At 41.8% G+C, this 24,366-nt stretch overlaps 1 protein-coding gene and 1 non-coding gene across 2 annotated transcripts in view; both read left to right on the forward strand.

Annotated features, from left to right (window-relative positions):
* Window positions 1-24,366, forward strand: part of LIFR (LIF receptor subunit alpha) — a 71,738-nt gene that overhangs the window by 39,941 nt on the left and 7,431 nt on the right. The window contains exons 8-19 of the mRNA XM_077763474.1: window positions 235-364; window positions 785-954; window positions 2,757-2,902; window positions 4,278-4,440; window positions 6,795-6,865; window positions 10,203-10,416; window positions 13,017-13,196; window positions 15,865-15,966; window positions 16,520-16,687; window positions 20,865-21,026; window positions 21,953-22,046; window positions 24,144-24,222. Of these exons, the coding sequence (XP_077619600.1) occupies window positions 235-364; window positions 785-954; window positions 2,757-2,902; window positions 4,278-4,440; window positions 6,795-6,865; window positions 10,203-10,416; window positions 13,017-13,196; window positions 15,865-15,966; window positions 16,520-16,687; window positions 20,865-21,026; window positions 21,953-22,046; window positions 24,144-24,222 (1,679 nt within the window). The remainder of the gene's footprint in view (window positions 1-234; window positions 365-784; window positions 955-2,756; window positions 2,903-4,277; window positions 4,441-6,794; window positions 6,866-10,202; window positions 10,417-13,016; window positions 13,197-15,864; window positions 15,967-16,519; window positions 16,688-20,864; window positions 21,027-21,952; window positions 22,047-24,143; window positions 24,223-24,366) is intronic.
* Window positions 7,927-8,122, forward strand: LOC144231096 (U2 spliceosomal RNA). Its single transcript, XR_013334980.1, has one exon. It is a non-coding gene; the product is annotated as a U2 spliceosomal RNA (small nuclear RNA).

Consider the following 24,366-nt stretch of genomic DNA (forward strand, 5'->3'; position numbering starts at 1 on the left):
GCTGAATGAGCTAGTCAGTCATTGTTCAGTATGTTTTAATCCATCGTTTCTAATGTAGTATCAGCTCCAAAATAGGTGCTACAGCAATTTCTGCATCGTTCCCAAGGTGCAGTGTAAACATGAAGTTATTTTCAGTTTTAAAAGAAATTGTGCACAATATAATTAACATTTGTGAAACATGTTTTCAGGGAAAATATATGTAACCCATAAGTAACTACATTTTTTTCCTATTAGATCCACCTGATATTCCTCAAAACCTGAATTGTGAGACATACGATTTAAAAGAGATTATATGTACGTGGAATCCAGGAAGACCGACAGCATTGGTGGGCCCACGCAATACAAGTTACACTTTATTTGAAAGGTACCGATCACCAGGGAAAGAGGTTAGACAGTGAGGAGTACATTGGAGGGGTATTAAATGATACGGGGAAATACTTTCATTTATAAGCAAAATATAAAACCCAATATGCTGTCTGAAATTGGATATGCTGTAAATACTGCATATTACATGCAAAAGTATGCTGTTTTATAAATCCTGGAAGAACCTCAGATGCGAACAGAGGCCATTTCTGGGTGGTAGGCTTATGGCCCATTATTTTCCTCTGTTTTCTGTATCCTGTACATTTTCTTCCCAGAGTCTATAGCAACATCTGTAATTAGAAATATAAACGTTTAAGAAAGATTCGTTATTAGAAAATTTACCCATTTATTGTTTCTTGCAGTATTTATCTCTCTTGCCATTTTGAAATTATTTTAATACTGTTGCTCTCTGAATTCATAGCTTCTCAGGAAAATATGTTAAATTTAAAAGAGTTGAAGCACCAACAAATGAAAGCTATCAGTTATTCTTTCAAATGCGTCCAAATCAAGAAATCTATAATTTTACTTTGAATGCTCGCAATCCTCTGGGTCGATCAGAATCAACTATTTTAGTTAACATAACTGAGAAAGGTAAGCTGCTTCATTAACTAGTGTTTTAAAAATAACTTTAGGAGCGCTGAAATGTCTTGAGATTAATGAGAAGTGCTTCTAGGGATTACTTTTTACTATTTTCTTTATAGTGACTTCATTTTATAAATTCAATTTGAAAAATCATTAAAATGTATAATTAAGTTTCACCATTTTACTAAATTCAGATAAAAATTTGAAGTAGTCATTTACACAGAAATGTAAGTGGTTTTATTTACTAGGTCTTGATGCCTGAAAAATATTTTGCCCCAGTTTTAAAAGCTTTTTATTTTAATTATAGACTCACAAGTGGTTGCACAAATAATAAATTAAAGCCCTGTGACCTCTTCACCCGGCCTTCCCCATTTTGACATCTTATTAACTATAGTACAATTTCCAAATGAGCCGAGTGACACTGATACACTACTGCATACTAGGCCAGTGAACTGGACTACTGACCTTGCTCAGTTTTCGCAGGTTTCTGTGGGCATTTAGAAGTGTGTGTGTGTGTGTGTGTGTGTGTGTGTATGCGCACTCGCACTTCTGTGCAGTTGAATCCATGTATAGGTTCACAGAACCACCAACACAGTCAAAATACAGAACTGTTTTAATTTCACAAAGGAACTCTCTCTGCTGCCCCATTAGCAACCCCCACCCCCTCCTATTCTTGCTTCCGGGTCCCCAGGCAGTATCCAATCTGTTATTCATCTCAGTGCTTTGTTATGTTGAAAACGTTATATAAATGGAATCATACCATGTATAACCTTTGGAGATTGGCGTTTGTTACTAAGGGCAGTGTCCTTGAGATCCATCCAAGTTGCTGTCTGTATCAGTAAGTAGTTTGTTCCTTTTTATTGCCAATGATTCTGGAATTTTTAGCAGCCCTGTTAATATAAAGCTCAAAATAGAACTTAAATATGGTCCATCTACTTAGCATTCATTCCTGTGGCCTTTCACTGCAGTGAGACCGTAGCAGGCTCTGCAGCACAGACCGATGACCTAGAAGGCTTCTCTTAGAGACTCGCTTGCTTAGTGAGAAAGGCTTAAACCAAAATCCGCTATAACACAGACTCGCAAGTGATCAGTAGATGATCTTGTTGCCTTGTTTGTAAACACAAGTACATTTCCATCAGTTATTCCTTCTCATCATTTTTGTTATTTCCTGGGTTTTCCTAAGGTCAGAACAACTACATTGTGTACTTGAGTTGTGGTGTTTTGTGTGTATTTCCCTGTCCCCTGCCTTTCAACCTTATTTTCACATGTTGCTTTCCTCCCACTCACATGGCATATGCACTGTCACCAGCATCACTGTGCCTTTGTTCTTGCTCATACCCCAACCTGAAATGCTTTTCTGCATCCATTCTGCCAATTTTAGTCAGATTCTTCCTTCAAAGTGCCTCTTACGTCCCATCTTCACTCCAAGGCTTTCCCTACCACACTTCTATCTAAACTCCTGTAGCTGTGAATGTCTCTTACACACATTTCAAACTTAGCATACATACTCTTGTTAATTTTCTTTTTGTTTGTCAGTTTCCCAGTAAATTAGAGGTTCCTTAAAGGTAGAGATTGTGCTCCTGCTGCCCTGTAGTATTCCTGACGGCAGTAGAGGAAGCTTGAGCGCGGCTGGTCCACGAAAACTGTTGGCAGGATATCAGCAGAAGAGTGACGTTTGTGCTCCGTGGATACTGAGTGGATACTGTTCATCAGTACTAATGATACCTCTCTTGTTTCTCGGGGTTTTTTGATCGTCATTTGTTGTATTAGAAAAGAGCATTTAAAATGATCTTTACAAATTATATTTACAGTTTATCCTCGTATTCCTACTTCAATCAAAGTGAAGGATATTAATTCAACAGCTGTTACACTCTCCTGGCATTTACCGGGCAACTTTGCAAATATTAAACTTTTATGTCAAATTGAAATTAATAAAACTAACTCAGTACAAGAATTGGTGAGTAAGATTCTTCTGTAAACTTCCTTTGAGGTTACTTTGGGTAAAATACTTAGTTTTCAGAAAGAATTAAGTAAATTGAGGGGTCCCTGGGGGGCTTCGTCAGTTAGGCATCCACTTTTGATCTCAGGTTAGGTCATGAGCTCATGGTTCCTAGGATCAAGCCCTGCATTGGGCTGTGTGCTGACAGCATGGGGTCTGCTTGGGATTCTTTCTCTCCCCCTCTTCTCTCTCTCTACCCCTGCCTCACTCATTCTCTGTCAAAATAAATAAACTTAAAAAAAGAAGTATGTAAATTGATATGCATAAGCTCTCAGATTATTTATTACAGATATATTCTAAGAACTAAGACACTATGTATCAATGTAATAATAGCATTTTATTGAACACTTGAGAACAGTAATAATACTGGATATTATAGAACATGATTTTCACTTTTATTAGGTTGTTTCCAGGTCTAGTATAGTACCTTGCACATAGCTAGTGCCCAGTAAATTTGTGATTGAATGAGTAGTTTTTGCCATAATCTTCGGCATGAATTAATGGACTAATAAGTGCCAGAGAGAAGATTTAAAACTGCCAAGTGCAGCAGCAGGAACAAGTCAGAAGTGAGAACATGACTTTTTAATACATTTTAGATATTTAAGGTTGACTTTTCTACTACTCCATCTCGTAATTTGTGCCGAGTCCAAAATAAAAGAGACTATAATGAAAACATTCATTGGAAACTTATTGATGGTTGCTAGAAAAATCAGTCGGATGCCAAAATATAACTCAAAAAGCCTTGTAATTGGGAGGTCAGAGCATTTCCTGAGGCATGCAGATCCCCAAATTTGTTTAAACTGTTTCATATTAATTTTATGTAATTGAAATAAGAATTTGTTGAATAGTCTACGTGTTTAACACCACCCTAAAAGTTCTAAGTGCCCTATTAAAAAATGCATAAGCTCCCTCAAAGAAGCTTCCAGATATACCTGACTAATGTATTTAATCCTCAAGGTCATCTTAGATTACTAAATCTAAGGCTTACTGTATTACCATTAGCCATTGACCGTTGACCAAAATGTCTGTCATCTTCTCTGCATAATTTAATTGATCATTATTACTTAGATCTAGTATTTGGATTAAAATGACACCTAAGTTTTTTGGTGGTTATAGCAGAGCATAATTTTACTGATTTGGCATTTATGTAAAACTTAAAACATTTTGGTGGATGAACTAACTTTATCCTCTAAACACAAACTTAGGTGCACATTTAGTCAATTTATGTTACAAATTTGGGTAGCTTTCTTATCAAAAAAAAGTGTATGTGTATAAATGTGTGTTCTTGACATGACCTATACATACATATCCATATTTATTTGCTCTATAATAGCGGAATGTCACGATCAAAGGAGTAGAAAATTCAAGTTATCTTGTAGCTGTGGACAAGTTAAATCCATACACTATATATACTTTCCGGATTCGCTGTTCTACTGAAACTTTCTGGAAATGGAGCAGATGGAGCAATGAAAAAAAATACTTAACCACAGAAGCCAGTAAGTTAACTAAATGATTTGTGGCTAATTATTACTATGGATCCTGAAATTTTACAACTTTTTTTCTTAATGTCACCAAATGAGTAAAAGGAGAACACTTGAATTGTGTAATTGTATCATATCTGCTAGTAAAATATCATCCAGACACTCTAAATGGTGGCTCTAAGGTTTGGGATAGTGTGGACAGCTCCTTGGCCCATGTGGTGTGGGGGACTCCAGGCCTGCCTGCCAGATGATTACAGCTGTCCTAAAATGACACAGAGGAAACAAACCAGAAACTGGTCAGATTATCGGGTGATTTTTCTCACACTCTTTCCTCCTTCACCTAGAATTTTAATTCTGTTCAATTCTGTTTGCTGAAGACAATTCTTGATAAAGAGAATTTATTGGAATTTTTATTTGCAACCTAGGCTTGAGAAATGGATGGGGCCAAAGTATTGAACTTCAGTTATGCAGTACATCAAGGTCAGAATAGGTACAAAACTAGTTGACTGGTTTCCTGAGTATGTTAATTTCCAAAGGCAGAATGAAATTCTGTCCTTGATTAACCACTTGTCAGCTTTGAAAATCAAAAACAAAAAACATAAAAGTAGGTATAATTTTCAGAAGTCATTCAAAAGATAGAAAAAGCTTTATACTAGATAATAAGGGGAATATAAAATTTCTTCTGAAAAACTAATGAACAGTAAAACACACACTGATGTTGATCCAGACTTTGCCTCTCCACGTGAAGGGAGGTTAGAGTGATGACAGGAGCTTTGCAGTATTGTGTCCAGGTGGTTTGGATCATCAAAACGGAATCCCATGCATGAGTCCAAAGAGGGGGTATGTTAGTTACTCGTTGCTACCTAACAAATTACCCTAAAATTCAGGGGCTTAAAACAGTAAACATTTATTCTCTCACAATGAGTACAGGTCAGAAATTCAGAAGCAGCTTAGTTGAGTATCTCTGGCTTCGAGTCTCTCGTGGGGCCACAGTGTGGACGTGGGTGGGGGCTGCAGGGTTGCCTGGGACTAGAGCATCTGCTTTCAGGATGGCTCACTCAGTGGCCAGTCCTCACCATGCAAACCTCTCTGTAGTGCTGCCGAGTGGCCTCATAACATGGCAGGTAGCTCCTCCCAGACTTGGTGAGGAGACAACATGGTGCCTCCACAATGCCTTTTATGACTTCGCCTCAGAAGGGAGGTGCCATCATGTCATGCACCCTGTCAGTCACACAGGCTAATGCTGATATTGGGGGGGAGGGGACCACACAGGCAGGCATATCACGAGACATGATCAATATCATTGGTCATTTGCAGACTGGCTGCCACAGGAGCCTTTGCATTCAGTTGATGAGCTGCTGTTGCCAAAAGGAAACACTTTATCTACACCTCATTAAGATGACAGCATTAATTCACTTAACAAATACTGAGTACCCACCACGTGTCAGGAACTGTTCCAGTCACCAGGGATATAGCAGTGGATGAAACAGTCTTTGCCCATGGAGTTTATAGGCTAGAGAATTAGAAATAAATTTTTAGAAATAGTATGTTGGGTAGTGCCACAGAGAAAAATAAAGCCTAGAAAGGGAACTAGGAAAAGACAGGGGAGGAGGGGTTGTAGTTTTAAATACGGTAGCTGGAAAAGACCTCACTATGAAGGCAACATTGGAGCTGAGATATGGAGAGTTGAGGTAACAAGCTACGTTGATAATCAGTAGAGGAGAGCTTCTGCGCACAGTGATGGAGGTTATAGAAAGCTCAGGAAGCCTGAGGCAAGCGTCCTTAACATGTTGGAGGAGGACCTGGAAGCCAGTGCTCGGCCAGAGCCCACCTGAGCAAGAGGAAGTGGGAAGATGTGAGACAGAGCAGCACCAAGCATCACTGGGCCTGAAGGGTGATTTTAATCCACTCTAAGGAGCCTTAACGTTTTGCAGATGTTGAGAGCTTCGCTTTTTCATCGCTTCATTTCTAAGTGGAAGCCACCTAACTACCTCCTGTTTTTATGGAGAATTCCAAAAACCTAGAAAAGAATCTCAAGCACCACTGTCTCAGTTTTTTTTTTTCCGTTGTTTTATTTTTTTAATTTTTTAATAGTTTTTTGTTTATTTTTGAAACAGAGAGGGACAGAGCATAAGCCGAGGAGGGGCAGAGAGAGAGGGAGACACAGAATCTGAAGCAGGTTCCAGGCTCTGAGCTGCCTGCACAGAACCTGATGCGGGGCTCGAACCCACAAACTACGAAATCATGACCTGAGCCAAAGCCGGACACTCAGCCAACTGAGCCACCCAGGCGCCCCTCTCAATTCTTGGTAGTATCAACTGGCATAGAGTACACATCTTCAAATGCTAACTTTTAAATCTCTTCCTTAGTTCCTTCAAAGGGACCAGATACTTGGAGAGAATGGAGTTCGGATGGAAAAAATTTAATAATCTATTGGAAGGTAAATATCCAATTTTTTTCTTCAAATATTTAAATAATTCCATTATGCTAAACTACTTAACTTCTATATGGTACTTGGGTTCTCAGGGAACCCAGATTTCCCAGACTGGCTCTTGGCAGCACTGCTGAGAATCTAACCTGGTACTAAAACTCCCCAGATGCCTCATCAATACTGAATCACCACAGTCAGCGTGGTGAGTGTCTTCTCTGTCAGATTGGAGCATTCTTTAGTTTGATTTCACGAGGTCTGTAAAGGACCTGAGGATTTCATGAATTTCCTGTCACTTCAGTCAGAAACACCTCAAGAAGCCACAATTTAGAATCTTAGTTGTGTTGATGTTATGCTTTTTATCTTGAGCAAATAGGAAGCTTTTTACATATTTCATGTGTAATTTGTTTCCCTTAAATAAATTGCATTATTATATGCCACTTAAAGTTTTTGCATTTGGGTGGAAAATTAAGTTGTAAAATTTTGTTAAAATTTTTAGATTTAAGTTGCATTCTGTTTTTACAATTTTTCTCTACTAACGAGAAGCAGATATTTTTGTTGCTATATTCTATTTGATTTGCAAACATCAAAAATAATTGTTTTCCACATCAGGTATTATAAGAACCGTCATAATTGGATTCCTTTAAATAGTGAATTTTGTAATTGAAAGTAAAACAATTTTACTTTTGCAGAAATTTGATGTCAGTACATCATTAAGTAAGTCTATATGCAAGTTCACTGTAAGTTCTGTTGCTTTGTGACAGTCTGTATATGACTGTGTACCCTTGCTACTTTTTTTTAATGTTTATTTTATTTTTGAGAGAGAGAGAGAAGGGGTGGGGCAAGAGAGAGAGGGAGAGAGAATCCCAAGCAGGCTCCTCACTGTCAGTGCAGAGCTGGACACAAGGCTTAATCTCATGAACCGTGAGATTATGACCTGAGCTGAAATCAAGAATTGGACACTTAACCGACTAAGCCCTCACCCCTTACTCTTGATTAAAAATCCACTGGCTACTCAAGCAATTGTCTGTCACATTTCATGATAATACAGTAACAATGATATAGTCACTTCAGTGTATTCAGCCTTTCAGCTAAGATCAAGTGTAGTTTCTGTTCTTAACAGTTTAGTATCTAGTTATGTCCTCTATCTGGGAAGAATATATCACATGGATTTTTGGAATCAGAAGACAGAATAGGAGCTTGTGCTGTCCATTCCACATGTCAGCCTGGTGCTGCAGAACCATTACTTCAAGTGTAGAGAAAACCTGTAATGTTCAAACTAGACAAATGCTTAACCAAATATTAGTAATACTGAAGTGATTGAAACTTCGGTGACTAGGTTGATGGTTCTGCCATTTGCCAAGGAGCATATTTGGGTGGAAAATTGAGTTCTTTGGGGTTGAATTGGTAAATATGTTTTTAAAAATATGTGCCAGTGGGATATCCAAGTAGAGTCTAATAGGTGGTGATTTGATATAAGGCTCTGGAGTTCAGGGGAGACATTGGAGCTAAAGACACAGCTTTGAGTCACATATAACTGGGATCACTCGGAGAGCTTGCAGGATGGAAATAGGCCAAGGAGAGACCCCAGGTGAAAACAGCATGTAAAGGACCAGCAAAGGAAGAGGATCCAGCAGTGGAGAGTGGGAAGGTTAGAGGGGCAGAAAGACCAGATAAAAATAATGTAGCAGAAGCCAAGGGAGGGGGGTCGGTGAAAGAGCGAGAGCAGCCAGCATCACCCAGTGAAGCCCGCGGGCCTTAGGATGATAATGGGTTCAGTAGGACAGGCCCTTGGAGAGTCACTGGGCACCCGTTGTGGGGCAGCATTTTCAGCAGAGTATTAATACCAAGATCCATCTGGATCAGAGGCTCCCATGCAGTGTCCTATAAACTGGAGCAATAGTCTTGAAAAGCAGTTTAGCTCCATAAATAAAGAAGTTTGAATGTTTCCTTATACCCAGTAAGTCTACGTTGGAAATCCATATTAAAGAATTAATCTAACTACGAAAAAGAAAAAAAAAGTGGCACCAGATATTATTTTAGTATTGTGAAAAGTTGGAAACTACTTAAATTTTATTTAAGTAATATTCAGTTCAACTAGTAAAAATACTACATAAAATATAAAGCCATTAAATAGTGTGTATAATATGGACAAATATATTACAGAAAGGCAAAAAAGATAAATTGTATAGTATGATTAAAACAATGTTAACAAAAAATCTGCATCTTAGTAAAACAACTTGAAGGAAAGAAATATCAAAATGTAAAGAGTATATTTAAGAGATGGGCATATGGGAACATTTTATAGTTTTTTTCCTTTTAATTTTTGTATAATTTCCAAACTTTCTGGTGATTAGCATATACTGCTTTGAAAAAATAATAAATATTTCTTTAAAACTATGATGCCACAGAGGTGTCTGGGTGGTTCAGTTAGTTAAGCATCCAACTGTGGCTCAGGTCATGATCTCACAGTTTGTGAGTTCAAGCAAGCCCCGCATCAGGCTCTGTGCTGACAGCTCAGAGCCTGGATCCTGCTTCAGATTCTGTTGTCTCCCTCTCTGTGCCCCCCTCCCCAGCTTGCACTTTCTCTGTCACTCTCAAAAATAAACATTAAAAGAATTTTTTTTAGTTAGAAAAAAACTGATCCCAATAATTTTTTAAAGTTTTATTTATCTCTGTACACACACCCTGAGGTCAGGAGTCACGTGCTCTACTGACTGAGCCAGCCAGGCGCCCCTCACACCATAATTTTTTGTTTTGTTAGGTAAAGCAGTCATTCTTACTACTTTTTTTGTTTCTAAAAAATGTGAAGCTAAGTGCTATTTTGTATGTATCTAATTTTTAAATTCCTGTGTGTTCATACTGCTTATGGTAACTCGTTTCCCTTCAGTATCACTTTCCTGATGTAACAGGTCTCATGCCTTTTAAACCCGTGGGTTTTTTTGTTTTGTTTTTTTTAATGTTTTATTTATTTCTGAGAGAGAGAGAGAGTGAGAGAGAGAGAGAGACAGTGTGAGCAGGGAAGGGTCAGAGAGAGAGGGAGACACAGAATCTGAAACAGGCTCCAGGCTCTGAGCTGGCAGTCAGCACAGAGCCCGACTCGGGGCTCGAACCCATGAACCCACGAACCATGAGATCATGACCTGAGCCAAAGTCGGATGCTTAACCAACTGAGCCACCCAACTGCCCCTAAACCCATGTTTTATACTATTAACAACTTCATCTGTCCCCATGTTACATTGTCATGATTAATGCAGTACTCTGTTTAGACTCGATGGATGGTCTTGCCTCATCATGTAGCCATTTTTTGCAGGTTTCTTGACAGAATTTATTTTTCTGTTTTTCATAGCCTTTACCCATTAACGAAGCTAATGGGAAAATCCTTTCCTATAATGTGTCATGTTCGCTAGACGAGGAAACACAGTCCCTTTCTGAGATCCCTGATCCTCAACACAAGGCAGAACTACAACTTGATAAAAATGACTACATCATCAGCGTGGTGGCAAAAAATTCTGTTGGTTCATCGCCACCTTCTAAAATAGCAAGTATGGAAATTCCAAATGGTGAGTACTTAATGTAACACAGTACATAAGAACAGGAAATTAGAGTGAAGCATTTTGAAGGTGTTTGCTCTCATAATGGCAGCTTTCTTCTCCTGTCCCCTGTTGCTGCTGGTACAAAAGGAGGAACAAACGGATTAATGGCCCTAATTTATTGAGAGACAGCAGTCATTAGTGTTGACTCCAAACATCTACTGATGGATAAGATAATTACCCAGTTACTCTAGTGCATAATGTTGGAGAGTTATGGTCATAGGTTTCTCTTTGTAGGAAATGTTTCAACTACTTGTTCAAGTATAGTTTTCATTTATGTCTCCAAGATCATGAGAGCTGGTACTATATCAGCTAGGCTGTTTTACAAACTGTCAGCTGGGACAAATTTCTTATTTTAAGTGGCAACTTTGTTGGTAAGACATTCTTTATTATAATATTATAATACATATTATCAATATAAGCTTTATAACGTAACTGAGGCAATTTTGAAATTAACTTAGTAGCTTTTTTTTTTTTTAATTTATTTTTTGAGAGAGGGGAAGAGAGAGAGTCCCAAGCAAGCTCCACGTTGTTAGCACAGAGTCCGACATGGGGCACAATCTTGCAAACCATGAGATTGTGACCTGAGCCAAAATCAAGAGGATGCTTAACAGACTGAGCCACCCAGATGCCTCTGCCTTTCTTTAAATGTCATGGGTTCCCAGTGATGCGTCTATTCTTTGGCTGCCTTGAGAGTTTGGCTGACTTAGGAGTTTAAAATTTTTTTTAATGTTTTTATTTATTTCTGAGAGCAAGAGTGAGAGAGAGCATGAGCAGGGGAGGAGCAGAGAGAGAGGGTGACACAGAATCTGAAGCAGGCTCCAGGTTCTGAGCTGTCAGCACAGAGCCTGACGTGGGGCTCGAACCCACGAACCATGAGATCATGACCTGAGCTGAGGTTGGACACTCATCCGAGTGCGCCACCCAGGCGCCCCTAGACTTGGGAGTTTTAAACAGCCACCTCTGCCTCTTTCCCAGTTAACTCCTCATTGAGGTCATTCCCTATTCCCTCCCTCCCTTTGCACTCCTGCCCCAATATGGGAGCTCCTGTCTATGACCACCCACTCATAAAGGAAGAAAAGCTGGTCCAGTGAGGGTCCTCTGAGTATCTTTTCAATTCTTGATTGAGGCAGTTTCTTACTGCTTGTAACTTAGCCTCTTTGGTTTGTTTCTGCCGACCCTAGGGGAATTAGGAAGGGCTAATGGGGAAGTACCGTACAGTTCAGAGACACACGACACAGAGCCCAGGTAGTACACACCAGCAAGGACAGGTCTCCAGGTAGCACTGTGAGCGCAAAAAGGAAAGGAAAGAGAGACACAGAGAGAGAAGAGAGGTGTGAACACCCATATGAAGACAGCCTTCTGATTTAGAGTCTATATTTTATTGCTTTGTAATGATAGGCAATAGCTCAGCTGTCTTTTAAGAACTATATTCCTGCGTTTTCCCTGTGTCCTTCAGAAGGGGGCAGTTTATGGAGCTAACAGTGGTCTAGCATCAGTACCCAGACAGTTAAGAAGAAATCATTGTTCCTTGAGGATTTCCGAAGGTGGAGGCCCTGGGCCTCAGCACAGGTTTACACGGTGGGGTTTTCATCACATTGAGCCCAAACATGTTATATCCAAAGTCTTCTGAATTCTAAGCCAAATTGTTGTCTTGTGTTAGGTAGTAATTGCCATATGAGTGCAATTTTTTTTTCCAGAAAACCTTTCTTTGACTCTTTACTAAACCCTTGAATATAAATCAGTCACAGAAATTATGTCTCTTCTCCCATTACTGTGGGAAATTTCGGCCTAACCTATACAGTCCTCACCCCCAGCCTTGGGCCCCCCTTATCCCTGCACCAGGATCTGGCAGGATGGGGAAACAGAACCTCAGCACGGCCCCCTTCCCGCCATCCTCTGCACCTCACCCTCCCTTTGTCCACACTGGTCGTCCTGTCCCACAGCTCTTGATCCCACTGCATCTCAGCAGACTCCCCACTCCTCACATCTTCTCCAGAAGCCCCTGCAGCCCCCCATGGGCCGGAAAGGAAGAGCAGGTCTGCTCTAATCCCTCGTTCACCACGTGTTACTGCGTTCCTGCTCTGTGTGTCCGGACCCGGGGCTGGGGTTGCCGGCACACCCCGCCGTCTGCTTGCACGGGGCTCACATCTGTTCTGTCCATCGTGGACAAGGAGAGGAGAGGTTGGGACTGCCCACTCGTGCTCTGCACCGGTCTCTGGCATGCCTGCGCCCGGCATTGCTGCACCCCCTCTAGTGCCCTCACACCCTCAGCCACAGCCCCTGACTCTGACCTTCACATCCCAGCCCCGCTGTGTCCCCACCTATCCTGGCTGCTCTTTCATTACTTTCTCCGGTCCCCGAGTTTACCTTTATTTACCAGTAATTACTACTCTGCAACAGAAATAACAGACAGCATTTCTAAACTTCGCTAGAGGTTTATCTAGTTTGAGCACTCTTTCAAAATTTCTCTACTGTGAAATAATTTTTCTAACTCCTGCGCATTTTCAAGAGATTTACTTATGTTATTGTTTTTAATACAAGTAAAATACTCTTCTTTCTTGTTGAAGATGATCTCAAAGTAGAGCAGGTGGTCGGAATGGGAAGTGGAATTCTCCTTACGTGGAATTACGATCCCAGTATGACTTGTGACTATGTTATTAAGTGGTGTAACTCCTCTCGGTCCGAGCCCTGCCTTATGGACTGGAAGAAAGTCCCTTCAAACAGCACTGAAGCTGTAATAGAATCTGGTAAGATGAACTCATGCCTCGTAATGAAAGTTCTTAAAATACATTTTTAAAGAGCAGTACATGGTGTGACTGAGTGTAATGAGTGACCACTTCGCCCCCTACCACCAGTGTGAGTTGGAGTGGCTTTTCTGGAAAGTGCTTTGTAGCCATATGTGTGTGAAATGGTTCATATCTTTTGATCTAGAAATTACTTGTCTAAGAATAAATTCCAAGAAATAATCAGAGAGCGACATCAGCTTACATCTAAGAATGTTCGCCATGGTGCTATTTATAAACATAAAAATTGAAAAGCCAAACAGCAAACAGGAGAATGAATAAATTACAGTACATGTATAAAGTGCAGTGTCAGCACCAGAGACTGTGTCAAGTATGTAACACTGTGGAGACATGCTCCTGAGGACAGGAGACTGTGGACCCTTAGCAGTCTGGTCTCACTCACCGTGTGCCCAGGGCGCAGGCCATGGGGGTAGGCAGAGCCAAGACCACAGGACTCACAGCCGTCACTCCTGGTGTAGGACACAGGGGCATCAGTGGCAGGGGGCATGTGTGCCTGTTTGGGGGGGGCCGTTCCCAATGCCTGACTGTTGACAAGCTATGAGTTCTACAAGGTGAACTGCTTTAGATAGGTGTGGTCTCAAGTTCAGCCGTGAGGAGAGTGTGGTAACCTGCAGGCTAAGCCAGCCTTGTTCTTGGGAATTACAGCCCCTTTCCACTATCCTTTCCACTCCCTTCCTTCTGAGTGGCTGGTGCATGTTTTGTGCCTCCACCCTCGGGGAATTGTGGAACCTGTAGCTCGGTGGTGACGCTTCTCCAGGTCATTCCGCTGTCCTGGTTCTCCCTCATGAGGGCATGAGGCTCAGGAGATGAAAGCAGCTGCTGATGCTTCTCTCCTGGAGAACCAGTGCTACTTGCTTGCTTTTTCCACTGTCAGAAGGTGAACATGAGTCCCACCCACTAGATTACAACAAGTGGATTGAGATCATTTGCCAGGTCTCCTTGAAGTACGCGGTGGTTCCTTTTATCCTTTCTTAGAGCATACCTCTCTCATCAGAGTGTCCGGAGCATGCTGCCTCCTCTCCTGCGCCCTCCCTGCCCTTCCTTCCCCTCCCTCCCCTCCCCTCCCATGGAGCTTCCTGAGCCTCCTATGGTCCTGGCAGATGCCACCGGGGTTCTCATCCCTCTTCTAGCCTTCTCACCTGGGCTTTGAGAATGACCGGGTGGACTGGGACAGGCTCGGTGGTGTAGAGAGGGATTTCCTTGGATAGAGTGTGACCTGGAGGGTGAGAAGGCCAGCCTCCCATGCCAAGGCAGGTGAGCAAAGGCCCTGCAGTGGCTGAGAGAATAAAGGCTCTAAGAAGTTAGGTGACTTGTCCCAGGATTCCAAAACTGGTTTGGGATAGCACCAGGATTCACAGTAAAAGCCATTACGAGCCTCAGGGACAGTACGTGGTCCTGTAGGGCTGCTGGGACAGTGCATGGCCACAGGACACACTTTTCTTGTCCCTTTCTCAACCCAGTCATCTACTCATAACCTGTGTTTTATGACCTAAAAACATGTAGCCCCACTCGGTCTCTTTTTCTTCTTAAGGCAGCAGAACCCTATAGAATACTGATATATGTTAAGTGTAACATAATGCTGGGTACATGCAGATTAAAATAACCTTGGGTACACCTGTCTCCAAAGAAAAATGTTACAGAATGATTGTAGAGGTTGACTGTCTCTTGAGCTTGTAGACCCTCTGGTGTTCTGTGGGCACATAGCTGGAGAACCAGTGCTCTGACCACCCCAGAATTTCCCCCTGAGCAGTGTCATCTCCCTAGACCACCATGGTGGGTGAGCTCCTAATTGCCCTTTAAGGCCCTGTTCTGATGTCACTTCTTGGTGGCTTTTTGTGATATTCTTAAACTCATTGTAGGTGCCATAACCTATGACAGGCCCCTGTAGTCTAGCACATCGTGTCATGGTTATTACCGCCATTCATCTGTCCTCCCACCACACTGGCAGCCTTTCTAGCTCACGGGCTATACTGTGTCCACTGGTTCGCAGCATTTCTCATGTTGCATAATATCAAGGAGGTATTTAAAAAGGGGCTCTTTGAATTGAAGTTAAGATGCTTCTCTTGCATGTCTTGTGAACTTAATAACTTAGGGGCATTGAATGGTAATGCTATAAAGAGAAGGAGACTCTACGGCTCATTCCTTCCACCCTGCAGCATCAAGGGAGGGAGGAAATGTTAGTGTCTGCTTTTTGGAGCAAGGAGGGAGACAGAACACTGGCCACTGAAGGACTTTCCAGCGGCTTGATGTGGACCTGCGACTGGCTAGTCAACTGACCCTGGACCAGATCTGGGAAGAAGTCATCATTGCTTGATTTTAAGAAACAAATTAGAAGTTTGTTTGATCACTATTCTTGATTACTATTCTTTCCCTTCAAGGTCATGGCATGTTATATATAATACTGTTCATTGCAACAGAGGGAATTTCATTTTTCTTCAGTCATTTTTCATTCTGAATATCAATTTTGAAAATATGAATGTATTTTTTAAATAAGAAAACATGTTTAAAATTAGCTTTGGAAATTTCAGAATAACAACATAAATTTGATGTTTCTAAAATAGATGCTCATAGTAGTATGTACTTATGAAAGTTAATTGTGTTCATCTTGTAGATCAGTTTCGACCAGGTGTACGATACAATTTTTTTCTGTATGGGTGCAGAAATCAAGGCTATCAGTTACTACGTTCTGTAATTGGATACATAGAAGAATTGGGTAAGTTACATGGGTAAGTTTTCTTAAAGTTCAAGGTAACATGAGAAATTAGAAATCAACAATTGCTAGAGTGAATTCTATAAATAGACTGAATTGAGATATTTAACTGAAGGAATGGAAAATAATCTGTATGATTAATATAAAATTGTGATTACTACCTCTTCATTTCTTGAATGCTTATATTTCACAGTTTTACTGTTGATAAAATCAGATCTTCATTTTGATGTCAAAAATACTTAATTTGCAGTTAAACATGTGTAAAAAAACATTAGCTTGAAGACTGTCCATTGGAGTAGCCACCTACAAACTTGGCCCAGGGTGTCTTCCCTGGGTGTGTGTGTCCTGGGCTTCACCTTTGTGTGTCTAGTTATTAGTGCACAAACTTTATAGGAAAAATGCTTGTGATTGAATTTCTGAAAGTTGATGACCTAATAGAGAATAAAGTTCTGATTCCAAATTCAGTTATTTTTGAGGATAGAAATCTCATTAAATGTTGATAGCTTGCTCTGTATCAGTAAACTCTCCCTTAACCATCCACTTTCCCCTTTTCCAGCTCCAATTGTTGCACCAAATTTTACTGTTGAGGACACATCTGCAGATTCAATATTAGTAAGATGGGAAGATATTCCTGTGGAAGAGCTCAGAGGCTTTTTAAGAGGATATTTATTTTACTTTGAAAAAGGAGAGAGAGACACATCTAAGATAAGGGGTTTGGAATCAGGTAAGTAAATTACAGCAAGAATAGGACTTGCTAGAAGTTCTCATTAACCCAAAAAAAAAAAAGAAAAAGAAGTGCTGTTGAGCAATTTAATACTGGTTTCCAAAACTGTCTGAAAAATAGGTAAATGAAAATGTATGAATATGACAATTTTAGGATTTTAGGATGTGATAAAAGACATGTACCCTCTTTAATTTAAATTATTTATTCTGCAGCCCTTGATAATAAGCCCCATAGGACGGGGAGACCATCTCTCATTAGTCTTGTATGATGCATAACATTGCATCTTACATAACACCTGTAAATATAATATTGGAAGAGAAAAACTCAGGAACCCAAAGCAGGGCTCTGTAGCCACTGCTGTTCTCTGACAAAGAGCCATCTGCACAGTTCGCCAGGGCCTTAATGAGCCGGCCAGCTTAATTGACTTGATTGGGGACGTGTGTGTCCATTAGATCCTAAAAAGTACAGTCAATCCTCGACAGTTGGTAAGCGTGTGTCCAAATACCTTAGAGAATTTTCAGATTTACAAATACAAAGATGTTTATGCAGACCTCTGGCTTCTCCCTAAATTATATTTCTGTTGGGAGTCAGATGATTCCTGTTCATAGCCACATAACACAAGCGTCTCATCTTTCCAGTTGGAGAGCTTTCATTTCCCTTAATGACCTCTCCTCAGAAAGAAACCATTTTAATTATTTAATGCCTGTCCAGCAAGTAGAGAACAACAGTGCCACATGGAGATGCTGACCAGGCACTAGCTAAGTCACTTCCCAGGGCAGCTGCATTCTGTGGGCACCTCCCCCACATCACCGAGGTCCACATTTCCTGACCCTTCCATTGCCTGTGAATGAGAAAAATCCTAAATACAAAGTTCTGCAAACATCCAGAGTCTAGTGAAATTTTTCTCAAATGCTCAGAAATGTTGCACTTGGATCAGTTAAAATTCTAGCATATGGACTTCCATTTAGAGATGGTGGATTAGTCACTAAAGGAAGAAAAGAATGCATAAAGCCACAAACCCAAAGAGAACTGGTGAGAGTGCACCACATGTGGGTGTTTTGGAGCTGATGGGCGTGGGCACGTGGCCTAGAGAAGTGGAGCTCCGTGAAACCCAGGTGTTCGTTCAGGCTTCAGGGATAAAGAATTTGACTCCTTAGGTGGGGCCAGGACTGGAGGCGGATGGTTAGGGTGGATATGGGCTGAGCAGTGAGGGTAACTCCTGAAAGTCTGCGAGAAGCAATTAGATCCCCCAGGTCCTCCACAGACTTCATGTAGTGAACATGAGTGCTCCCTCCTCTGCCTGAAGACAAGGAGTTTGTTCTTTGGAGAGACTGAGCCAGAGAGCCTCCAGCGAGGGGAACGTGACCAGAGAGCCTCCAGCGAGGGGGACGTGACCAGAGAGCCTCCAGCGAGGGGGACGTGACCAGAGAGCCTCCAGCGAGGGGACGTGACCAGAGAGCCTCCAGCGAGGGGGACGTGACCAGAGAGCCTCCAGCGAGGGGGACGTGACCAGAGAGCCTCCAGCGAGGGGACGTGACCAGAGAGCCTCCAGCGAGGGGACGTGACCAGAGAGCCTCCAGCGAGGGGGACGTGACCAGAGAGCCTCCAGCGAGGGGGACGTGACCAGAGAGCCTCCAGCGAGGGGACGTGACCAGAGAGCCTCCAGCGAGGGGACGTGACCAGAGAGCCTCCAGCGAGGGGGACGTGACCAGAGAGCCTCCAGCGAGGGGGACGTGACCAGAGAGCCTCCAGCGAGGGGACGTGACCAGAGAGCCTCCAGCGAGGGGACGTGACCAGAGAGCCTCCAGCGAGGGGGACGTGACCAGAGAGCCTCCAGCGAGGGGACCGTGACCAGAGAGCCTCCAGCGAGGGGAACGTGACCAGAGAGCCTCCAGCGAGGGGACATGACAGGAAGCAGTGTGACCCTCCCTTCCCCTCCTGGCTCTGATGGGAAGCTGGTAGGACATCGGGACATCATCATCGAGGCCTGCTTCCTTGGATGAGATTAGAGCATCTTTCTTTGGATGAAGTAAATGCTTACTGAGGAAAGACACAAAAGGTGCTGGTACTGGGGGGCTGTCCCAGTGAAAGGCTGGAAATTGACCTGGCCATTCCCCACCAGTGACAAGCGATGCCCACCATCTAGTAAGTGCCACCAGTTCACAGTGACCTCCCAGAGGCTCACTCTTCACCTCTTCACCATGACCAGCAGCCAGGGATCACCAGACAGTTGAGGAAGATTCTAACATGAGGACCAGAAGAAATGAGAGGAAACAGATTCAATATAGGGAAACAAATTTACATAGTTGAGATATGCTGTATCTATTGAAAAGACATGATGTTCTAAAAAGGAACAATCAGAAGATAGGTAAGGGTTCATCAAAATTAAAAATGTGATCGAAGAAAATTTGAAAGAATTAAATAGAAGATAGAGAAATTAAATGGAAATTAGAGAAATTCTTCCCCAAGTTAGATGAATGCAGAAGAGAAAACTTGGAGTAAAAAGATTAGGAAGTTAGAGCATCAGAGGCCTGCACTGTCATGCTTTATAGGGTGGTGGTCTCTCAAGAGAGAAAAGGGAAATAGAAGGAAATTACCAAAGAAAGAGTATAACACCATTCATTCCCAGAACTGAAAGACCAGGATACATAGAGTAAAAGCACCCGTTAAGTACACAGATAAATAGAAAAAAGAAATCTACACCAAGGTAGGTCGTCAACAATTTCCAAAGCACCTGGTAGATAAAGAACAAGTCCTAGAAACAGAGAAAAGTAGCTTACGTGCAAGGCATCAGTAAATGAGAGCGGCCTCAGATTTCTCAACAATATACCAGATGCCAGCAGACAGCACAGCTATGTCTTCAAGTTACTGAGTGAAAAATTTTCAACTTAGAGGTCTGTACTCTCAGTCTTCCAGCCAGTGTGAGAGGAGAATGAAGGCATTTTCAGACCTGGAGAGCTGCAGATCTTTCCTTCTCCGTCCCTCCTCCTAGGGGCTCTAGAAGAACCCGTCAGTCCAGGGGGATGGGAGCTAGGAAAGCCTCAGGTCCAGAGCAGACACCCTGGGGAGGGGGCTCAGGGGGACATAGGCAGGAGTTGGGGGAGGCTGGTCATGGCACGGGGGTTTTGTTGTGCTGGGCCATGTGAACAATTGTGTTGAATATCCACAGGAGGATACGGGAAGAATTAGGAATAGTTATGCTAAGCAAATGAGGAAAAAAACACTGTTATAACGACAGTTAAACAAGAAAGGGAACTTGGGCAGACCAAGCAATATATCTTAACAGGAATTCACGTTTCTGTGATGACAGTGACAGAAACAGTGGGTTTCCCAGACCTTTCCGTGTGTCTGTGTGAATGACGTGGGATGAGGAGGAAGTGGTGCGGAGAATACCAGAGCTTCACCTTTGTAGGACATGCGTATGGAATATCTACATCAAATTTATAAATCCAAACCAAATCATATTTTTAAATCAAAGCTCTACCAGTCTGAGTTGTTTTCAGAATACGGCAGTAAATCCCCAAGGAAGCAGATTGTGTGGTGATGGTAGCTGACAGGGGAAAGTTCTGGTAGGGAGCTGCTACTTGTTATTGTTAGCCATTTAGTACAGCTCAGGTTTTCAAACTGTTGTCTTCCAGTATTTTGATTAAAACTTCAAAATAATGGTTTAAACAATTCTTCATACTTCTTTTGAAATGATTCAAGACTTCCCCACTAGTGGCTCATCCGGGAACCTGGTGTGCTGCCACTTCCCCTGGGTGGTTTGGAGCAAGCGCTCTAGTGAGGTAGGCTCGTCTCCCTCGAGCCTCCCTCTCAGCTCAGGCAGGACCAGCCCCAGGCACAGTGTCGGCCTCCCCAGCAGGTTGTGGTTGTGGTGCGTTTTCATGCCCTTAGGAAGAGAAGGGACTTTCCTTGTGTGTCTGCTATCCTCTGGGATTATCCTAGAGAATGTATGGAAACTTCACTTCCATGGTTAGAGAAACTCAAGCTCAGAGTGGTTTACATAGTAGGTCCTGATCACATGGCTACTGTGGTGGGACTTAGCTGATTCCACCTGCCTTGGCCCTGCCAGTGACCAGCAATCACTTGAAAGGGATGTGGGTAGAACAAGAGTTGAATAACCAGGTGTTTAAAATGGTGTAGGCATCAGTAATAATACTCTTCACTTTACAAATAGGTCGTTCGGACATAAAGGTTAAGAATATTACCGACCTCTCCCAGAAGACGCTGAGAATTGCTGATCTTCAGGGTAAAACGAGTTACCATCTGGTCCTGCGAGCCTATACAGATGGTGGGATGGGCCCAGAGAAGAGCATGTTCGTGGTGACAAAGGAAAATTGTAAGTTAATAACTGCTGTTGAGATGCTTTCCATACTTAAACGTATAATGTACTGGCAAGTTTTGTTGATGTGGGAACCCTTTTTTAAAAAATTTCATGTGTTGTTGCACATTTATAGTGGGTAGCCAGTAGTGTTCAAAGGCCACGGGGATGACTTCACATTTATTCTTGTCACTTATCTGGAGCCATTTCCTAGTGAGAACCTAAGGAATTAAGGATACATCTAAAGTCTGGAGTTCTGAATTCATGTTGAATTCAGATAATGGTGACCTACTTTATCATTTTTTGCCCTAACTATTCTAAATGTGATTTTTAACATATCCAGAGAAGGGTGAAAGAAATATCCTTTAAAAAAAAAGTGGGGGGTGGGAAGCCCAGCCTTCACAGATTTGAGATAGAGAGGAGGGAAGATGGGCTTGACCGTCCACAGTGAAGAACTCGAGTTGGGACATGGCGTGTTCTCTGGCCCCGAGGCGGACTTCACACGCACTCCTACTAAAGCACCCTGAGGATATAGTTCTCAGCCAGGGGTGATTTTTGCCTCCTGTGGGACACTTGGCAGTATCTGGTGACATTTTTGGATCTCAGAACTGTGGGGTGCTACTGGGATCTTGTGGGTGAAAGAAAGCCCAGGGATTCTGTGGAACTTTCTAGAGCATGTACAACAGCCTCCTCACCCCACACACAGAGAAGAAGAATCTGGTCTAACATGTCAGTAGCACTCAGCTCTGCTCTAAAGAGTTTAAGTGTTAGTGTAAAAATTATTAAAATGCCTGAGGATCATATTTTGGTAGTTTCAGCTCCGTTGTCCCTAAAGCAGTGGATTTTTTTCCCTTTTAATCCAACTTAAATATCTTCTGATAGGAATTGATTCTATATTTCATGCTAAAAATAGTGATTTGAATATATCCACTATTCTCTTTCAGCTGTGGGATTAATTATTGCCATTCTCATCCCAGTGGCAGTGGCTGTCATTGTGGGAGTGGTGACGAGCATTCTTTGCTATCGGAAGCGAGAATGGTAATGGTTCCTGCATGTGCCCTTGCTGTTGTGTTCTTAAGAGCATGATTATTGAGTTTATGTATTAACAGAGAAGTACTTGCCTGAAACTAGTCAATAAAACATGTTGGTTCAGTCAGAATTAATGTTGGATTTAATAGTAAACAAGAACATGGCATGTTATTTAAAAGTTTTTATTTTTATTTTTTTTAATGTTTTATTTACTTCTGAGAGAGAGAGAGAGAGAGAGAGATAGCGTGAGCAGGGAAGGGTCAGAGAGGGAGATATAGAATGGGTCAGAGAGGGAGATACAGAATCTGAAACAGGCTCCAGGCTCTGAGCTAGCTGTCAGCACAGAGCCCAACTTGGGGCTCAAACCCACGAACTGTGAGATCATGACCTGAGCCGAAGTCGGGCGCTTAACCAAATGAGTCACCCAGGCGCCCCTAAAAGTTTTTAAATTAATCAAATAAAAGGTAAATTTTTTCCTTCTATATTTACTAATAGTTTAAAGTAACAGCAGATATACTAAAAAATATTTACAGGCATAAATAGGGCAATAGCTATATCCAAGATTAATAATTAGGATCATTTGTCCTGATGACCTATTTAGAAAATACTATCACTTACTCATTTATTCAACAAATATGAATGACCTCTCCCATGCAAATTGTGATATAGCGGTGAACTAAATAAGCGTGATCCTTATAGACTTCTGGCATAGTAGGGAAAGGTGGACATTAAACCCATAATCATCCAGTAAATACATGCTTATTAAGTATAAGTGGGTGCTAGGGTCACTGGGCGCCATGGGGGAATAACAGGAAACACATCACTAGAGATGGCCAGCAAAGGTTTCCCTACAAGAGTTCCATTTGAGTGGAATCCCAAAGGTTAAGGGCAGGAGAGAATGTTCCAGGGAGAGAGAATAGCTCCTGTGGGGTCCAGACATTGGAGAGCTTGGTCATCTGGAGAAAGTGAGAGCAACTGTGTATCTGAGTGAAGCTGGAGAGGCAGGAGGTGAGGTGAGGTGGTGAGCTGGGACCCAGTGTGAGAGAGTACCTCACAGTCAACTGGCAGGCACTGTCCGGGGCTGGGCATGGGACAGATGGCTGTGTTCACGCGTGGACAGCCCTCATTGGCGTTAAAAATGCCATCATTCATGACAAAGAATAGAATGTATTTTAATAATCCTGGCTTATATATAGTAATAGTTTAGAACTATAGAATATCCTGTTTTGGTAAGTGTATTTTTATTACCAAAAATCACATTTTAAAAATGATTAAAATAATTTTTTATTGTTTATTTATTTTTGAGAGGGAGAGAGTGTGTGAGTGGGTGAAGTGTAGAGAGAGAAGTAGACACAGACTCCGAAGCAGGCTCCAGGCTTCAAGCTGTCCACACAGAGCCCAATGTAGGACTTGAACCCATGACCTGCAAGATCATGACCTGAGCCAAAGTCAGATGCCCAACCGACTGAGCCACCCAGGCACCCCTTAAAAATGATTTTAATACAAAAGATAATATGAGAGAGTTTAGAATCTAGAGCACTCCAGACTTAACAAAGTTGTTTTGTGTTTTCCTCAGAAATTTCAAATACTAAACTTACTTTTAACAGCTATAAATATGAAATGGCAATGAGCAAATACCCTTTTTGTTTGCAGTTAGTTTTTGCTCAACATTAATAGCCTTCTCCCCTACTAGTCCAGAACCTGTCAGGAGCAGTAGAGAACTGCATAATGCAGATATGTTCCCACAGTAATGGACCCTGCTTAATCCGGTTTGCACTGTGGACGTTAGACCGGAGGAACAGTTTCTCTGTTTTACTTTTGCCTTGAGAGCACAGTCACCATCTCAATTCATTGCTTCCCATTTTCATAAGATACTGTCGTTCTAGAAATAGAAATACTGCATGTCATGTTCACATGGGAACCTCTCAGTGCCTTGTACAGAAAGTTTCATGAATGATCACACTGAAAAGGATCTTGCATTTTTATCTCAGACATTCATTAAAGCATCAAATGAAATGTCCAAGAAAACCCAGTGATTTGCTAACTTATTTGTTGTCTAATTGATAATCTCAGTTATTAAATGTACTTAATCGTCTTTATTTAAAGGATTAAAGAAACCTTCTACCCTGACATTCCAAATCCAGAAAATTGTAAAGCTTTACAGTTTCAGAAGAGTGTCTGTGAGGTAATCCTTTATTTTCTTACATTTCTCTTTGAAGTACTGGCCTCCTTTTTTCAGTCTTTTGTGAAAAGCTTTTAATATGCAAATATCATCCAAAGTAAAATGTATCCAGCAAAGAGCAGTGCTTTAACATCTGCTGAACTTCTA

Source organism: Crocuta crocuta, unplaced genomic scaffold (assembly GCF_008692635.1).
Source record: "Crocuta crocuta isolate KB4526 unplaced genomic scaffold, BGI_CrCroc_1.0 scaffold4, whole genome shotgun sequence".
Taxonomy (NCBI): domain Eukaryota; kingdom Metazoa; phylum Chordata; class Mammalia; order Carnivora; family Hyaenidae; genus Crocuta; species Crocuta crocuta.